This window comes from Anolis sagrei, chromosome 2 (genome assembly GCF_037176765.1).
Source record: "Anolis sagrei isolate rAnoSag1 chromosome 2, rAnoSag1.mat, whole genome shotgun sequence".
NCBI classification, from domain to species: domain Eukaryota; kingdom Metazoa; phylum Chordata; class Lepidosauria; order Squamata; family Dactyloidae; genus Anolis; species Anolis sagrei.
Window position 1 is genome coordinate 175,659,126 of NC_090022.1, and position 20,480 is coordinate 175,679,605.

Genomic DNA, 20,480 nt, shown 5'->3' on the forward strand with positions numbered 1-20,480 from the left:
AAACTATAAGAAGAGACAAGTTCAACTCCTGACTAAGCCATGGCCAAGGCAGGAGTGTAACTAATAAATAAAATAAAAGATGCACCCCTTGTGTTTTGCATCTTTGCAAACACAGCTTCTGGCCTAATGAATGTATTCTCCCCTATGAACCATCAAGGGCATTAAGATCTTCCAGAGAGGCCCTGCTCTTGGTCTCACCACCTTCGCAAGCGCGGTTGGTGGGAACGAGAGACAGGGCCTTCTCTGTGGTGGCCCCTCGGCTATGGAACTCTCTCCCGAGCGAGATTAGATCTGCCCCCTCCCTCTTGTCCTTCAGGAGGCTAGTGAAATCCTGGTTATGGAACGAAACATTCCCAGAATAATGGCTAAGACTGGTTACAAAGTGAGTGACCACATATGCAGACTGAGTTGGAACATGATTTCACCTTGGCAATTTGGTATATATGTATTTTATCTATATGTATTTTAATCTTGTGTTGTTGTATAATGTTTTAACTTGTATTAGTAGCATTGACTCCTTGCTGTAAGCCGGTCTGAGTCCCTCTATGGAGGTGAGAAGATCAGGATATAAAAGTTTTAAATAAATAAATAATGGATATATTGATATTGAACCCACTTATTATAATCCTATCGCAAAATATATGGATTAAGAAGCCTCAGTATTTCATAATGTTTTGCCTCCTTCTTTCCCCAAATCCATTTCCTCTGTCTTCAATTTCTTTAATATACACTAGCGGCAAATGAGAAATGGCACTGAGCTATAATCAGATTATAATTCCAGCTCTTAAAAAAAAGCAGGCACAAAGAGGAGGTAGAAATAAGCCTTTTTCCAGACTGCTTTCCTATTTATGAACACACTGACGCCCCTGAGATGCCATTTGCCATTTATTTATTTCACATATTTCACTACTGTCGTTCTCCTTTCTTCCCCAAAATAAAACCTGATCTCATAAAGCATAAAAATAAATCCTAAACCAACAAATAATACTAGAACGAAACCAAAAACAGGGGAGAAAGCACAAAAAGTACATGAAAAGCACTGAAACGAAAAAGACTTGGAAAATAAATACATTCTTCCACACTTCTACATTTGTCTTCACTTCAAATAATAGTTTGCTATAGGTTTCGAAGGCCAAGAATTTTTTTGCTTGCTTGTTTGAAATACCTTCCAAAGGTCATAATCTGATCCGAGGAACCTTAAGGCCGTTTTTTATTTGTTTAAACCAAAAAAACACAGATTATTTTTGCTGCCTAGCTGTCAGCATTGCGTAACACACATATTCTCTCTCCCACTTCCCAATTGTTGACATAAGATTGCTTTCAGTGTTTTTTGTACTCATTCTGGGGCTGAAACAAAACTGGTTCAGGGGAGAACTGCCCCGAGGGTCCCTACCAACATACATGTAAAAGAGGCAATCATTTAGCTATGAATGCCTTCTCCCCTTTTCGAACAGCTGAACAGCAGCACCAGAGCTTAGAAAAGCGTCTTCCTTAGACAACTGTAGGTCCTTAACCCTTAACTCAGTGTTGGGGTCCCAAAAAATCTAGCAACAATGAAACGTTTCTGAATGTAACTCATTTACACTGCAATAATGCACAGTGTTTACAGTGGACTCAGAAGAAAATGCTTCAGCGAAAAAAAACCAGCCTCTTTAGCAAGGCTTGCAAAGACTAATTTGTTTGATTTTATACCTATTTTATATGCCTACTAGCCATCCCCTGCCACGCGTTGCTGTTGCCCACAGGGAGGTTCAGTGTGGGAGGTTTGGCCCAATTCTATCGTTGGTGGGGTTCAGAATGCTCTGTGATTGTAGGTGAACTATAAATCCCAGCAACTACAACTCCCAAATGTCAAGATTCTATTTTCCCCAAACTCCGCTAGTGTTCACATTTGGGCATATAGATATTCTTGTAGAGTTTGGTCCAGATCCATCATTGTTTGAGTCCACAGTGATCTTTGGATGTAGGTGAACTACAACTCCAAAAGCAAAGTACACTGCCCACCAAACCCTTCCAGTATTTTCTGTTGGTCACAGGAGAACTGTGTGCCAAGTTTGGTTCAATTCAATCATTGGTGGGGTTCAGAATGTTCTTTGATTGTAGGTGAACTATAAATCCCAGCAACTCCCAAATGACAAAATCAATTTTTTGAGTGAAGGACATACATTGGGTTGTTGGTGTCTTGTGTCCAAATTTGGTGTCAATTTGTCTAGTGGTTTTTGAGTTCTGTTAATCCCACAGATGAACATTACATTTCTATTTATATAGATAGATATACCCGGGTCATTGTAAAACTTTATGAGGCAGAAAGGGGATGCAAGTGGGGAAAGTTTAAGAAGCCCCGCCTGAGACGATCACTTCCAGAATCCCCAAACAATTCCAAGGACCTTCTTCAAGCTCTGAGCTTCACATTGCCCAAATCGCACTCCCTTTCTCCCCAGACAATGAATACCGAATCCCAAGTTAAACAGCAACCTATCAATGTTCAGCATGTGGTGGAGTCTCCTTCTTTGAAGATTTTTAAACAGAAACTGGATGGCCATCTGTCAGGAGTGCTCTGATTGTGTATTCCTCCATGGCTGGGGGTCTGAACATATCTCCCTCTACGTACTACCTCAAAATTTAAAATCTTCTAGGGAGGCCCTGCTCTCGGCCCCACCTTTGGTGCAAACACACTTGGCGGGGACGAGGGACAGGGCCTTCTTGGTGGTGGCCCCTTGCCTGTGGAACTCGCTCCGCAGTGAAATTAGGTCAACAACATCCCTCCTCGCCTACAGTAGGAAACTAAAAACGTGGTTATGGGACCAGGACTTTGGGTAGCTGGCAGCCGCCCTGAGTCCCACCCCCCCAGGGGGTTGAGAAGGGAGGAGTACAAATGTTTGAAATAAATAAATAACAAATTGGACTGGATGGCCCTTGGAAGTCTCTTCCAACTCTATGATTCGATCTCCCCTCTCTCCTAACTTTAAGCTCACCTGCCTTTGCTCCCTACAAATCCATGCCATGGCTAGTGACTAGTAGAAAGCAGGGAGCACCCAGGAAGAATGTGTCGATATTCAGAAATATAATAATAATAATAATAATAATAATAATAATAATAGGGAGCTATTCTCTCTCCTCTATATAACATCTATATGCAACCGCTTGCCCGACTGGTGCAGAGCTTTGGGCTTGAGTGTCACCAGTACGCTGATGACACTCAGCTCATTCTGAGGATGGAGGGCCGGCCGGACTCTGTACCCGGAAATTTCCGTCAGTGTCTTGAGGTCGTTACTGGATGGTTGCATGCCAGAAGGTTGAGGGTGAATCCAGCAAAGACGGAGATCCTTTGGCTGGGCCATCCGGGTGGGAGGGAGATCCAGCTGCCTACCCTGGATGGCGAGACACTATATCCGTCATCTTCTGTAAAAAGCCTTGGTGTCTTATTGGACCCTCTGCTCACAATGGAGGCCCAGGTCTCTGCTGTGAGCAGATCTGCGTTTTTCCACCTACGTCAGGCTAGGCAACTGGCTCCCTTCCTATCTAGGAACGACCTGGCTATGGTGATCCAGGCGACGGTCATCTCGAGGCTTGACTACTGTAACACCCTCTATATTGGCCTTCCTTTGTCAGTGATCTGGAAACTGAAGCTGGTGCAAAATGCGGCAGCTCATCTTCTCACCGGGGTGCCGGCGAGGTGTCGTATTACCTCAATTCTACAACAGCTGCACTGGCTTCCGATTGAGTACCAGATTACTTTCAAGGTGCTGTTACTAACCTTTAAGGCCTTATATGGTCTGGGGCCGGCGTACCTGAGGGCCCGCTTATCCACCTACCAACCCCAGAGATTACTTTGGTCCGAGGACCAAAATTTGCTTGAAGTCCTCAACATCCGGACTTATCATCTGTCCTCTACTAAGTAGAGAGCCTTCTCGATTGTGGCCCCTTACTTATGGAATGCCTTGCCAGTTGAAACCCAAACCATCCGAGAGCTACTTGCCTGTAAAGCCTGTAAAACCTTTCTTTTCCGACAAGCTTTCGATGGGTGAATAACTCGGGACTATGTCGGTTCTCATTTTTATTGTATTTTAAAGTTGGTTGTATTGTTTTAATCTACTGCTGTAAACCGCTCCGAGCGAAATTGAGAGTGGTGGTATACAAGTCAAATAAATAAATAAATAATCTTTATTTCTACCCGCCACCATCTCCCTGATAGGGGACTCAGAGCACCTCACATGGGGCCAAGCCTGGACAATATAATACAGCAATAAAATCAAAACATATACAAACAACAACAACATCAAAATAACATTAAAAGAAAAAAAATCTTAAGATAAATATAGTAAGCTCCAGGGGATCCCTGGAAAGGCCTTCATTGTCATGCTTCTGGTTATGGGCTGCCTGCACCTCTTTTCCCACCAGCCACTACATGGCCATGTTAGGTGGAAATGATCAACATTTTCTAATGTTACACCATTAAGCTGTATCACTGGCATTGGAGAGGGGTTGGCTGGTGACTGCTGGAACAGAACCTTGGTTTTTTCAATGTTCAGTGACAAGCCAAGCTTCTCGTATGCTTCTGCAAAGGTGTTTAGAGTGGCTTGTAGATCATCTTCAGAATGATCACAGACGACATACTGGAGTTCTATAACAGATAACAGATGTTGTTGTAACCTTGGTTTTGGCTTTCAGTCTGCTGAGGTTGAATATCTTGCCATCTGTCAGATAGATGATTTCCACTCCGGTGGGAAGCTTCCCACCAACAAGGTGAAGTATCATAGTGATGAAGATGGAGAATAAAGTTGGGCCAATAACACATCCCTGTTTGACACCGGATTCCACCTTAAATGGGTCACTTTGGAAGCCATTGCTGACCAAAACTGTTAGAAAATGTTGATCATTTCTGCTACCTTGGCAGCCACCTCTCCACCAAAGTCAACATCAACACCAAAACACAACACCGCTTGAGCTCTGCGAGCACAGCATTTTTCCGAATGAAGCAGAGAGTGTTTGAGGACCGGGACATCTGTAGGGAGACCAAGGTGCTTGTTTATAGAGCTATTGTCCTCCTAACCCTGCTATATGCCTGTGAGACGTGGACTGTCTACAGACGTCACATGCAACTCCTGGAACGATTCCATCAGCGCTGCCTCCGGAAAATCCTGCAAATCTCTTGGGAAGACAAGCGGACAAACGTCAGCGTGCTGGAAGAAGCAAAGACCACCAGCATTGAAGTGATGGTCCTCCGCCACCAACTCCGCTGGACCAGCCACGTTGTCCGGATGCCCGACCACCGTCTCCCAAAGCAGTTGCCCTACTCTGAACTCAAGAACGGAAAAGGGAATGTTGGAGGACAGGAAAAGAGATTTAAAGATGGGCTCAAAGCCAACCTTAAAAACTCTGGCATAGACATTGAGAACTGGGAAGCCCTGGCCCTTGACCGCTCCAGCTGGAGGTCAGCTGTGACCCCAGTGCTGCAGAATTTGAGGAGACACGAACGGAGGGCAAAAGGGAGAAGCGTGCCAAGAGGAAGGTGCGTCAAGCCAACCCCGACCGAGACCGCCTTCCACCTGGAAACCCATGCCCTCACTGCGGAAGAAGATGCAGAGCAAGAATAGGGCTCCACAGCCACATACGGACCCACAAGAATATTGGAAGACAATCATCCTCGGGAAACGAGGGATCACCTAAGTATGTTAGGTGAAAGCAGCAACAAACAGATGGGTTTGGAGAGGATGAGGGTCATTATTGTACAAGGGAGGTGTTGAATTCTATGAGTAACCTTCACAGGGTGTCCTTCGCCCTGCTCCGGTCACAGAGGTGGGGTCTAATGGGTGGGAGAGCCAAAAACGGAGGCTGTGTACGTGCAAACGAGCCATGCTATTTATGAGGATGCCAATTCCGACCTCTTGCCCCAAGCTCAGACTGGGGACAGTCCATGAACCCAAGAGGCAACAGAGATGTTTTTCAGGTTTCTATATCTGCAGCAAACAAGGGAACCTTGCAGCTCCAAACACAAGCAGAGGGAGAGAAAGGAGGAACCCTTCCACTCAGTGTGTGCGCTGAAGCAGCTGGGCTCCTAGATAAGCTTCCCTGGCAGCTCTTCCCAAACCCTCCCCAGCTCAGAACAGCTTGTTCTGATGTCGCCTTCGCTGCTTGCTATTGTACGTCACACACACCCACAGCAGAGTTCAAACATGGGAGGGAGGAGAGGATAGGCATCGCACCAGACTTTCTGAAACTGGCTCAGTTTGCCGGTTCAGGATAAACAACACAAAGAACATAGAGTGCCCCACAAAGGAACCACCGCTGGGAAGGAACCGGGAGTTCTAATAAGCACCTCCCAAAACTGGAAAGAAGAAATTCCTCTGTTCCTATTGTCAGCCAACCCACACATATGTCCTCAAATCAGCTAACAACAAGGAGAGAAAGAATGTGTGTGCATACACACACACTAACATACCGTCACATCTTTGTAGAGATGGATTGGATCATAATCAATGTCGTTGCTGATGAAGAAATCATTGGCTACGGCCAGGAGGGTCATTTCAGACAGAGAAAAGATGTCCATAAATTGCTTTATGGCTGGACCCTGAAAAGAGGAAGGCACAAAAAGAATTGGGGACATTGGATATTTTCCTTTTTAGAAAACTGTTCCCATCATCACCTTATTACTATTTAAAATATTTTTTAATTATTTTATCATGGTTCAATACATTTGTTATACACTGTTTTACAGCAGATACATATTATTCAATACAACCTACCATATTTTAACTTTTGGCAACTAGTGTTATTTTTCTGCTTATACATATTGTCTATCTCTCACCGCTGTGCTCCCCTCCCATGCCACGGTTTTTACACATCATCTGTCCAACATTTCAATTCTTCTTGTGGAGGTAACTTTCCTTCTTTCTTTTTTAATCCTTTTTCAATAAATTTTCTCCATACATCATCAAAATCACTTTGTTTCCATATACCTCTTGTAACTTTTAATATACATGTCAACTTATCATTTATTGCCAATTTCCATACTTCCTTATACCACTCCTCTATTTGTATATTTATTTCTCTTTTCCAGTTCCTTGCTATAAGCAGTCTTGCTATTGTTAATAAATTTGTTATCGCATCTTTATCCTCTTTTTTCAATTGTTTATTATTATATAATGATAATAAAGCTATACTAGGACTTCTTTCTATTTTAATGTTCATTATATCCTCTATTTCTCTAAATACTGTATATAATCAAGTATAAGCCTAGTTTTTCAGCCCCTTTTTTAGGCTGAAAAAAATCCCCTTGGCTTATACTCGAGTCAAGGTTATTTATTATTTTACTCTGCTATTAGTATTATTTTTATTACATTTATTGTTTTGCTCTATTAATATTATTACATTTAGATTATTTTATTCTATTATTACTTTTATTACATTTATTATTTTACTCTATTACCATTACATTTACATTATTTTACTGTATTATTATATTTATTGCATTTATTATTTTACTCTATTATTGTTATTATTACATTTATTACTTTATTATTATTACTCTTATTATTAAATTTCATTATTTACTCTATTATTATTTTTATTACATGTTATTACATTTATTATTTTATCTTGTCATTATAGGTAATAGGTAAGCACATTTACATTGAAGGTTAGAATAATGGTTGAATCAGAGTTGGGCAGTCTTATCTTAAATTACAGTTTTGTGTAAATACTCAAAAACATTTAACCTACTGATGATTACCAGTAGCAGCTGCTTTTCTCACCCTCGGCTTATACTCGAATCAACACGTTTTTCCATTTTTTTTTGTGGTAAAATTAGGTCCCTCGGCTTATATTTGAGTGGGCTTATACTTGAGTATATATGGTACTTTCCCCAAAAAGTTATTTACATATTTACATTGCCACCACATATGTATATATGTTCCTGATTTTTGACATCCTCTCCAGCAATTTTTTGAATAGTCTTTATTTATATTTGCTATTCCTACTGGTGTTAGGTACAATTTCCATATTAACTTATAATAATTTCTTTTAACCCGTATTGATAATTTTTTTAGATGTCTTTGTCTCCATAATTGTTGCTACTCTATTTCATCTTATTACTAAAAGTACTAGCTGTCCCTGCCACGACTTGCTGTGGCCCACTCTGGTGGTCATGGGGGTTCTGTGTGGGAGGTTTGGCCCAATTCTATCGTTGGTGGGATTCAGAATGCTCTGTGATTGTAGGTGAACTACAAATCCCAGCAACTACAACTCCCAAATGTCAAGATACTATTTTCCCCAAATTCCACCAGTGTTCACATTTGGGCATATTGAGTCTTCATGCCAAATTTGGTCCAGATCCATCATTGTTTGAGTCCACAGTGCTCTCTGGATATAGGTGAACTACAACTCCAAAACCAAAGGACACTGCCCGCCAGTATTTTCTGTTGGTCATGGGAGAACTGTGTGCCAAGTTTGGTTCAATTCCATCGTTGGTGGGGTTCAGAATGCTCTGTGATTGTAGTTGAACTATAAATCCCAGCAAGTACAACTCCCAAATGAGAAAATCAATCTTTTTGAGTGAAGGACATACAATGGGTTGTTAGGTGTCTTGTGTCCAAATTTGGTGTCAATTCATCCAGTGATTTTTGAGTTATGTTAATCCCACAAACGAACATTACATTTTTATTTATATAGATGGGATTTATTGAGTTCCTCAATCTGAAGCAATTTCTGTGCAAGATAGCACAGAGGTTAATTCAATCCAGGCCCCAGATTTCTATATATTTTTCTGCTATTTTTCTATGGCAAAAACCATTCTCAAAATAGCTTACAGCAACAACATGGAATTGAATGAGAAATAACAACCTTTCCAAGCAATTTAAAAACAACCACAACTCAAAACGTAAACTGTCAGATAACTAGGCAAAACATATCAGCATAATAACATATATTATCAGCATAATAACATTAAAATGATTGACTAATAGCTCACATTATGGCCCCGCAAAACAGATATACCAAAAGTAAAGAAATTAAAAAATCCAATCAGCATCCAAAATAAGACATTTTATCCCAAGCTAAATGCTGTTCCAGCTACAAACTCGTTCACCATAACACCCTCCGCAGTTATCCATCATTATGAAAGTCAACATGGAAGCAGCCTTGGGAAAGTCAACAGGGAAACTGCCACCATTCTCCCGTCTGAGAGAATGGTGGCATCCAAATGCAATCAATCAATCAAATCAAATAAACATGCAAGTTGACAGAGACAACCTGGATCTCAGGCAAGGAATGAATAGGTGGCAAGAAGACACAGAAATTAATAATAATAATAATAATAATAACAACTTTATTTGTATCTCCATCTCCCCAAGGGGACTCAGAGCAGTTCCCAGGTAACATCACAAAACATACAAAAACAACAACAAAAAAACAACATAACCCTAAGATTAACAAAACAAAATATAAGCATAAAAATTGTCGCCATAACACACATATATTAAAAGTAATCCTGCCTTAGATATATTGCAGAGCTTTGAAAAGTTATTTTTCTGGACAATCAGAGGCCTTTTGTTTGAGACGTCATAAACCAAAAGAAGTAAATTTTCAAAGCTCTGTATACAAACCACATAGGGTTCGCAAGTTAATGGAAAAGCTGCAGCTATACCATCTGGTCTTGATTTCCTCTTCCCACTTCCACCTTATTCCTGAGAGAAAAACTGTATAGTATTTCAAATGACTATTTTGGCACTGTGATTTTTGTTATCTGGATTAACATTAAATAGCAACTGTGTGAGAGATCTAAATAGTATTGGGAACATAGCATATTGGCGTAACCATTTCCTTCTCGGTGGTGGCCCCCCACCTGTGGAATTCTCTCCCTGGAGAAATTAGGTCACCTCATCCCTCCTCTCCTTTAGAGGGAAATTGAAAACGTGGATGTGGGACCGGGCCTTTGGGTAATCTTGCAGACTTGACGAGGACAATGTCAACAATAGCTATGGAAATGGAATATGGACAAGCAGAATGGAGTCTCCAATTATAGAACCTGGTGGGACAACGGCCACTAGACTGGCTTTCTTTCCTAGTGGATTTTATTATATTAACTTAAGGTTTTAATTATTTACTAGCCGTCCCCTGCCACGCGTTGCTGTGGCCCAGTCTGGTGATCTGGAAAATAAAGTAATGGTTTGTAATAAATGTAATTCCTTTATGCTTGTGGGTAAACAGTATTTCTTGCTTTTTCTTTGTCAGTGTTGATGTGGAGATTGTTTGGTTTGCCTACTCTGGAACATGCGACATATAATTGTCCTTCTGTAGGGGTCCCTTTCAAATCTATGATACTATATCTGTGTGTGTGTGAATCATATCTATCTATCTATATCTATGTATGGCTGGATGGCTCTTTGTCAGGAGGACTTTGATTACGTTTTCTTGCCCTGGTGAAGGGATTGGATTGGATGGCCTTAAGAATTTTCTGTTGGTCATGGGGGTTCTGTGTGGGAAGTTTGGCCCGATTCTGTTGTTCGTGGGGTTCTGAATGCTCTTTGATTGTAGGTGAACTGTGAATCCCAGTGACTACAACTCCCAAATGTCAAGGTCTATTTTCCCCAAACTCCATCTGTGTTCATATTTGGGCGTATTGAGTGCTTGTGCCAAGTTTGGTCCAGATCCATCATTGTTTGAGTCCACAGTGCTCTCTGGATGTAGGTGAACTACAATTCCCAAACTGAAGGTCAATGCCCACCAAACCCTTCTAGTGTTGTCTGTAGGTCATGGGAGTTCTGTGTGCCAAGTTTGGTTCAATTCCATCGTTGGTGGAGTTCAGAATGCTCTTTTATTGTAGGTGAACTATAAATCCCAGCAACTACAACTCCCAAGTGACAAAATCATACTTTTTTGAGTGATGGTCACTCCTTGTGTTGTGAGACATTTTGTTGACAAATTTGGTGTGATTTCATTTGTTGGTTCTTTTGTTTTTAAGTTACTCATTATGCACAGAGCATTTATATATATATAGATAACGACTGATGTTGATATGTATTTTATTGTGCTTAATTGTAGCCATCGAATATGTGCCGGCTGTAAGCTGCCCTGAGCCCCCCCCCCCCCGGGGGTTGAGATGGGAGGGGTACAAATACCCAAAATAAATAAATAAATATGCATTGACAAAAATGCAAACAGACTGGACAAATCACAACAGAGATGAGTGGGGAGTGGGTAAGTCACACCATCTCAGCCTCAAAGGAAGGCAAAGGCAAACCATCTCTGAACATATCTTCCAGAAAGTCCTATGATAAGGTCATCATTATGACTTGAAGGCACACAATGGTAACAACAACAATATGAGAGGAAACAATTAAATCCACTCCTTGCATTTCCAATTTGGATCGAGCTCCCAACCACACATTCTCTGATATGGTTGTTTGTTTCTTTTTTTAAAAGCAGTCACTCACATTAGCCCAAGGGATGTAACTCATAGTTTGGTCACCGCGTCTTCACAAAATGTCACATGAACTTTCTCAACTCAAGTCTCCACAAAAATGAAGACAAGATATCTAGCCAGATCATCAGAACAACAAGTTCTGTTCCAGTGTTCATATTTTGCATGCATTTCACAAGCATGGTGACTCACACAGAAATCTGCCGGGTTCAAAGGATTGTCACTCTTGCGACAAATAAGCCAATTAGTGAAACAATATTCAAAGCAAAAATGCATACATAGGCTTCTTGAAGCAGCAGAGCACACATACATCATATTTTTGAGCTCTTAATCCTGTTCTAGATCTTAGGTCAGAAACAGCAACCTGCTATTAATGTCTGTCTGGTCTCACATGTGTCCGAACTTACCTGTCCGAACGCATATCAAACTACAAGAAAGGAGATTCCATCTGAACATTAGGAAGAACTTCCTGACTGTGCGAGCTGTTCAGCAGTGGAACTCTCTGCCCCAGAGTGTGGTGGAGGCTCCCTCTTTGGAGGCCTTTAAACAGAGGCTGGATGGCCATCTGTCAGGGGTGCTTTGAATGCAATATTCCTGCTTCTTGGCAGGGGGTTGGACTGGATGGCCCATGAGGTCTCTTCCAACTGTATGATTCTGTCTCCCCTTATGAACCTTCAAGGACTTTAAGATCGTCTGGAGAGGCCCTGCTCTCGGTCCCGCCATCATCACAAGCATAGCTGGCGGGGACGAGAGACAGGGCCTTCTCAGTGGTGGCCCCGCAGCTATGAAACGCTCTCCCTAGGGAGATCAGATTGGCTTCTTCGCTTCTAGCATTTCGGAAAAAACTCAAGACATGGCTATTCGAGCAGGCATTTGCGAATACTGAGTAACGGACATAGGAACGGAACAACTACATGATGGGACTGGACATTGTTTTAATGAGTATTTATTGAATTACGTTTTATTGTAGTTGTTATGATTGTATTGATGTCAATGCTTTTATACTGTAATTGTGTTTTTAGTGGCCTTGTAAACCGCCTCGAGTCGCCGGAAGGCTGAGAGGGTCGGTCTACAAATACAGCAAATAATAAATAAATATATAAATAAATAAACCATATCCTTGAAGTGACTGGACTGACCTTGAAAGAGCTTGGGGTGGTGACGGCCAACAGGGAGCTCTGGCATGGGCTGGTCCATGAGGTCACAAAGAGTCGGAGACGACTGAACGAATGAACAACAACAAACCATAGCTTTATCCATAACTTGTGGAGCCCCTGGTGGCGCAGTGGGTTAAACCCCTGTGCTGGCAGGACTGAAGACCGACAGGTCGCAGGTTCAAATCCGGGAAGAGGCGGATGAGCTCCCTCTACCAGCTCCAGCTCCTCATGCAGAGACATGAGAGAAGCCTCCCACAAGGATGATAAAAACATCAAATCATCTGGGCCTCCCCGGGCAACATCCTTGCAGACGGCCAGTTCTCTCACACCAGAAGCAACTTGCAGTTTCTCAAGTCACTCCTGACACGACAAAAAAAATCAATAACTTGCGAACCAGTTTTACCTCACTCCCATCCTGCAAACTGGATACTGGGGATACTGACTTTCAGCAAGCAAAGCCTGCGCTCTACCACTGAGCAGTCCTCAACTCATTCCACAGAAGATTTTCATTGCTCACTGTGACTTACATTACAAATCCTGAAATGCTACTCTAGGACTCTGGATCTGCCTACATATATAGGAGAAAATTTAAATGCTCCAGTGTAGGCTTGGGAACCTCCTTCACAGTCACAGGGCCCTTCCACACAGCCCTATATTCCAGAATATCAAGGCAGAAAATCCCACAATATCAAGTTTGAACTGGATTATCTGAGTCCATACTCAAATAATGTGGGAGTTCCTACCTTGATATTCTGGGATATAAGGCTGTGTGGAAGGGCCCTCAATCTACCTTCTCTCTTTATTTAGGCCCCCATCCCTTCTATCTTTTTCTTCTTTACTTCTCTTTACTACACTCTTACTTTTTCACTGTGAGGTTCTGATATCATGAGGATAATCAGAAGCAAGTCCAGTTCAACTCTGCCTGATTCACTTCGAGTATGTGTGAGATGGTTTTGCAGAATGTTCCATGTCTCTAATAAAGTGCACTCATTCCAACAAAAATAAACTTTGAAACAAGAGCACTTCGCCCCGATTTCAGCCCCTAAGGCTTGCAAAAACTCCAAAACAACACAACTGGCTACTCATATATGTGAACATGGATATCTACCTGAGAAGGGAAGTGCTGCTGAAGACTATTCAAACTTCCAGTTCAAAACAATCCTACGACTGTTGCTGAAAGACCATTATCACTTGAGAAAACTCTATAGGTATGTAGATGTCTTAAGTCAATAACAGCTGTCCCCTATGTACACATGGCTAGTACTCAACATCAGTTAGAAATTGAAGCTCAAGGAGTAGGTCAGGCAACCTACCTTTCCATAGAAGCCACTCGCCTGATGCAGCGGGATGTGATGGGTACCGTCATACATCTCCAACACTTCATCATCTGGAACAGGTTTCAAACCCCTGAGGAGGACAAGAAGTGGGAATAGGGCTTAGGTCAAGAGGTATGGGTCAAAACCAAGTAAATCCAAGAAGGGTTGGAAACCAGACTGCTAATGCAATATGGAATGTATTGTCGAAGGCTTTCATGGCCGGAATCACTGGGTTGTTGTAGGTTTTTTCGGGCTATATGGCCATGTTCTAGAGGCATTTTCTCCTGACGTTTCGCCTGCATCTATGGCAAGCATCCTCAGAGGTAGTGACTACTTCTGAAGATGCTTGCCATAGATGCAGGTTAAACGTCAGGAGAAAATGCCTCTAGAACATGGCCATATAGCCAGAAAAACCTACAACAACCTAATCTAGAATGGCTGCTGGTAAAAATATTATAATGAGTTCAAAGCGACTAAAAGGCCAAAGTATACACAGTTGGCACAGTGTAACACATACACCATTGATCATCATGATTAATACAAACCAGGGATTCCTCTTAACCAGAATTTGCAAAGGAGGAGGAAGGAAACATAGTTTTCTAATTTATCTATGGTAATTTGTTTGAAGATTTAATCTAAAATCATGAAACAATGCACAAGATTAGGTATATAAATATTGCTTTTTTCTATATCTACCAAGGAAAGGGAAGATTTACTGTATATACTCGAGTATAAGCCTAGTTTTTCAGTCCTTTTTTTAGGCTGAAAAAGTCTCCCTCGGCTTATACTCGAGTCAAAGTTTTTTATTATTTCACTCTATTATTATTATTATTATTATTATTATTATTATTACACTAGCTGTCCCCTGCCACATGTTGCTGTGGCCCAGTCTGGTGATCTGGAAAATAAAGTAATGAGAAAGTGTTGGTTTCTAATATATGTAATTCCTTTATGCTTGTGAATAAACAGTATATCTTGCTGTTTCTTTGTCAGTGTTGATGTGGAGAGTGTCTGGTTTGCCTACTCTGGAATATGCAACATATCATAGTCCTTCTTTAAGGGTCTCTTTCAAATCTATGATACTATATCTGTGTGTGAGAGAGAGAATCATATCTATCTATCTATATTTATGACTGGATGGCTCTTTGTCAGGAGGGCTCTGATTACATTTTCTTGCCATGGTGAAGAGAGTTGGACTGGATGGCCTTAAATATGTTCTGTTGGTCATGGAGGTTCTGTGTGGGAAGTTTGCCCCATTTCTGTCATTTGTGGGTTTCAGAATGCTCTTTAATTATAGTGAACTATAAATCCCAGTAACTACAAATCCCAAATGTCAAGGTCTTTTTCCTCCAAACTCCATCTGTGTTCATATTTAGGCATATGGAATTTCTGTGTCAAGTTTGGTCCAGATCCATCATTGTTTGAGTCCACAGTGCTCTCTGGATGTAGGTGAACTACAACTCCAAAACCAAAGGACACTGCCCAACAGTATTTTCTGTTGGTCATGGGAAAACTGTGTGCCAAGTTTGGTTCAATTCCATCGTTGGTGGGGTTCAGAATGCTCTTTGATTGTAGGTAAACTATAAATCCCAGCAACTATAATTCCCAAACTCAAGGTCAATGTCCACCAAACCTTTCCAGTTTTTTATGTTGGTCATGGGAGCCCTGTGGTCATGGGAGAACTGTGTGCCAAGTTTGGCCCGATTCCATCATTGGTGGAGTTCAGAATGCTCTTTGATTGTAGGTAAACGATAAATCCCAGCAACGACAATTCCCAAATGACAAAATCATTTTTTTGAGTGGAGGACATAAATTGGACTGTTAGGTCTCTTGTGTCCAAATTTGGTGTCAATTCCCCCAGTGGTTTTTTAGTTCTGATGGTAGCACAAACTAACATTACATTTTTATTTATATATAGATTAATCATTTTATTCTATTATTACATTTATTATTTTATTCTTTATTATTGTTATAATTACATTTATTATTTTACTCTATTATTATTGGAAGGATATGTAAACACATTTACATTGAAGAAGGTTAGAATAATGCTTTATTCAGAGGACAGTCTTATCTTAACTTGCAGTTTTATTCCAAAACATTTAACCTACCGATGCCTCAATTAATGCAATGTTATCGGTATCTATTTTTATTTTGGAATTTACCAGTAGTGGCTGCATTTCCCACCCTCGGCTTATACTCGAGTCAATCCGTTTTCCCAGTTTTTTGGTGGTAAAATTAGGTGCCTCGGCTTATATTCGGGTCTGCTTATACTCGAGTATATACAGTATGTTGACAGACATGCACTTCAACATTCAATCTTTCTTTCTAGCTGTCATCTGTCCTAATTGGTCCTGTCCCAAACATTTGGATCAAAGGACACTCACCTGTACACAGTGCCTAGCTGGATGTAGTGAAAGGCATCTATCTTCATGAGCAAACCCTATGGTGAGGAAGGAGGAGAAAGATCAGAGTCAGAACTGTTTTGTTCTCAAACTGGATGTAGTTCGTGGTCTCCCTAACCTGGTGCCAAATTGCTATAAAACATTGCAAGTTTTACTGGTGCTCAATGATGCAATACGTGGTACACAGCAGATAAACATTCTAGGCCTCTTGGTGTTAGGGTCTCCTCAAACACAATGGTAGAATCCATATCTGAGTAACTAATTCTATCTACCCAAACTATCTTTCACCCCACTGTTGGCTCAATGAGGAACCCTAGGACTTGTGTACATGCCCCAGGCGAAGCGGATGGTTAACATACCCCCAAAAGTTATTTGGTGCAGAAACAAAACAATCAAAGCATGCGAGCATGACTCATTTCCTCCAACCAATAGCTATAAGAACTATGCAAGACAGTTAGTAACAGAGGAAAAACCACTCCAAGAGTCCATTCCTACCTAGTCTTCATAAATTTTCCCAGCTGCAAACTGCAGAGCTAATGCAAAAAAAGATCAATACAAACTAACTCATACTCTACCACTGGGCAGCTATACCTATTTGACAATGATGTTGACAAGGGCCAATACACAATAGGAATTCTGTACATGGTAAGTGTGTGTGTGTGTGTGGAGGAGAGGAGAGGAAAGAAAATTCTGGACTCTCCCAGTGCCACCATTAAGACAATTGAGCCACCATTATTATTAGTAGTATTAGTATTATTAGTATATTTATTTATACCACACTTTATCTCCCTAAAGGGGACTCAAAACGGCCTGACATAAAAGCATTGATATCCAGTTTAATTTATGCAAATATACAAACATGAAAACAGAAATAAACACAAACATTGGCCTCTCACCTTTGCAATGTCGTAGTGCAAACCTCGAATGGCAAAAGTGGGCCAGTATTCGTACTCCAAGATGCCCTTTGGATACTGACGAGAAGGAACAAAACAGATCATTAATAAAACAGGGAAACTAAAAACAACAGGCATACTTCAGTTATTAAAGTCTCTTACAAAGAAGCCCCTTTTACAGTCTTTTACACTTGCCCAACCCTTTTCTTCATCATCCTCTGGCTAGCTGGATGTCTTTTTAGCAGCTTTGGCACTGGGAGGATGATGAAGGAAGTATGGAGAAACTTGTCAGGTTGCAACAATCTATCCAGAGCAGCGTTTCTCAACCTGGGGGATGGGACCCCTGGGGGGGGTCGTGTGGGGGTGTCAGAGGGGTCACCAAAGACCATCAGAAAACAATATTTTCTGTTGGTCATGGGGGTTCTGTGTGGGACGTTTGGCCCAATTCTGTCGGTGGAGTTCAGAGTGCTCTTTGATTGTAGGTAAACTATAAATCCCAGCAACTACAACTCCCAAATGTCAAGGTCTATTTTCCCCAAACTCCACCAGTGTTCACATTTGGGCATATTGAGTTTTCATGCCACGTTTGGTCCAGATCTATCATTGTTTGAGTCCACAGTGATCTCTGGATGTAGGTGAACTACAACTCCCAAACTCAAGGTCAATGCCCATCAAACCCTTCCAGTAATTTCTGTTGGTCATGGGAATTCTGTGTGCCAAGTTTGGTTCCATTCCATCGTTGGTGAAATTCAGAATGCTCTTTGATTGTAGGTGAACTATAAATGTGAATATTTTTGAAATCCATGGATACAGAAGCTGTGCATACATGTTCAAAATGGCTCCAAGCAATTTCCCTGTGTTAATTTAATCAAGAGAAATAATTACAGGTATGCTTCAGTTAAAAAAAGAAGATGTGTGCTTGGACATTACTTCTTTAACCGAAAGGCATATTGAGTTTTCATGCCACGTTTGGTCCAGATCTATCATTTGAGTCCACAGCCATCTCTGCGTTAAACCCCTGTGCCGACAGGACTGAAGACAGTCAGACAGGTCACAGGTTTGGAGCCGGGAAGAGGCGAATGAGCTCCCTCTATCAGCTCCAGATCCTCATGCGGGGACATGAGAGAAGCCTCCCACAAGGATGATAAAAATATCCAATCATCCAGGCATCCCCTGGGCAACGTCCTTGCAGACGGCCAATTCTCTCACACCAGAAGCAACTTGCAGTTTCTCAAGTTGCTCCTGATACGACAAAAAAAACATATAAACTAGGGTCCTTTGTAATATCGATGGGTCACAGAGTTGAGAAATGTCAAACTCTCTAAGCATTCTCTCTTCAGACCATCCAACTCTGGGAACTGATTACCAAGCTTAGGAGAAAAGTGCTCAAGTTGAAACAGGAAGATCCAGTTTCTCACCAAAATACTTCTTTTGGTGTAGGAGTAATCACCCACACCTAGTTTAAACACCAGTAAGTCAGACATGTGAACAAACAAAATCCTAACATCACGCCTAATTCGACCCTAAGACATCTGTGGGAGGCAGGGGCAATTCTCCTGCACAAACTCTTATGAGGCTCACACCCTCCAGGCAAACCCAAATACTTCTGTTTTCCCCCAAGCAGTCCTTCTCAAAATGACAACAGAAAATTACTTGCCATTATGTTCTGCCATCATTTTGGGAAAGGCTGCAGACAAAAATGTTTGGGAGGTCATATAGGGTTCTCAGATACTTGCAGGGTGGGGTATTTTTTCATATTTTCATTGGAGGTGCTTTCTGTGTGGGTCTGAGAACAAAAATCCCAAAAAAAAAACGCCTTTTTAAAAATATGGGAAAGGGGAAACGTCACAGAAGTGGAGGACTGCACCCCTGCATTATGGCTTTCAAGTCTTTAAATTCTCCTTGTACCTTTGGCCAAAGTTTCCTGGCCAAACACTCAGTACCTTTTTTTTTTTTTTTTGTCGTGTCAGGAGTGACCTGAGAAACTGCAAGTCGCTCCTGTTTTGAGAGAATTGGCCGTCTGCAAGGACATTGCCCAGGGGACGCCCAGATGATTTTGATGTTTTATCATCCAATTCCATGCTGCATTGAATCAAAACAATCATTGGGATGTTGTGTGGTTTCTGGGTAGTATGGCAATGTCCTAGCACAGCGTTTCTCAACCTGGGGTGGGGACCCCTGGGGGGGGTCTCAAGGGGGTGTAAGAGAGGTCGCCAAAGACCATCAGAAAACACAGTATTTCCTGTTGGTCATGGGGGTTCTGTGTGGGAAGTTTGACCCAATTCTATCGTAGGTGGGGTTCAGAATGCTCTCTGATTGTAGCTGAACTATAAAACCCAGAAACTACAACTTCCAAATGTCAAACTCTAGTTTCTCCAAACTCCAGCAGTATTCACATTTGGGCATATTGAGTATTCATGCCAAATTTGGTCCAGATCCATAGTGCTCTCTGGATGTAGGTGAACTACAACTCCCAAATTCAAGGCCAATGCCCACCAAACCTTTTCAGTATTTTCTGTTGATCATGGGAGTTCTGTGTCCCAAGTTTGGTTCAATTGCATTGTTGGTGGAGTTCGGAATGCTCTTTGATGGTAGGTCAACTATAAATCCCAGCAACTACAATTCGCAAATGACAACATCAACCCCCTGCCCCCTGGCCCTCCGAACCCCACCAGTATTCAAATTTGGGTGTATCATTTATTTGTGCCAAATTTGTTCCAGTGAATGAAAATACAACCTGCATATCAGATATTTACGTTACAATTCATAACAGTAGCAAAATGACAGTAATGAAGTAGCAACGAAAATCATATTATGGTTGGGGGTCACCACAACATTAGGAACTGTATTGAGGGGTCACGGCATTAAGAAGGTTGAGAAACACTGCTCTAGCCGCATTTTCTCCTGTGGAAGATGCCAGCCACAGATGCAGGCAAACATCAGGAGAAAATGCTGCTAGAACTCGACCATACACCCAGAAACCACACAACACCCCAATGATTTTGGCCATGAAAGCCTTCGACAGTACACAGAACGATCCCATTTCACTCAGGAGAAGTGAGGTCTTAAGAGTTACCTTATACTGCTCCACAAGGATGTCCCGGGCAGTGTTATAGATGCGGGAATGGAGGGCAGGAGAGTACAATGCCAGAGTGTAGTCATAGTCAAAGCCATAGACCTCAATAGTATTCAGTGAGATCTCATTGTTGGCATAGATGGTCGAGGGGTTCAGAAGATTGCAGACGCCTGGCGGGAGCAAATCTGAAGCAAGAAAGTGAGAAAGAGTTAGA

At 41.6% G+C, this 20,480-nt stretch overlaps 1 protein-coding gene across 1 annotated transcript in view; it reads right to left on the minus strand.

Annotated features, from left to right (window-relative positions):
• The window catches only part of LOC132767855 (5'-nucleotidase domain-containing protein 2-like), a 52,292-nt gene that overhangs the window by 14,384 nt on the left and 17,428 nt on the right, over positions 1 to 20,480 (minus strand). Inside the window, exons 2-6 of the mRNA XM_060763216.2 lie at positions 20,267 to 20,451; positions 17,194 to 17,268; positions 16,280 to 16,335; positions 13,890 to 13,983; positions 6,443 to 6,571 (exon numbers count right to left, since the gene is read on the minus strand). Of these exons, the coding sequence (XP_060619199.2) occupies positions 6,443 to 6,571; positions 13,890 to 13,983; positions 16,280 to 16,335; positions 17,194 to 17,268; positions 20,267 to 20,451 (539 nt within the window). The remainder of the gene's footprint in view (positions 1 to 6,442; positions 6,572 to 13,889; positions 13,984 to 16,279; positions 16,336 to 17,193; positions 17,269 to 20,266; positions 20,452 to 20,480) is intronic.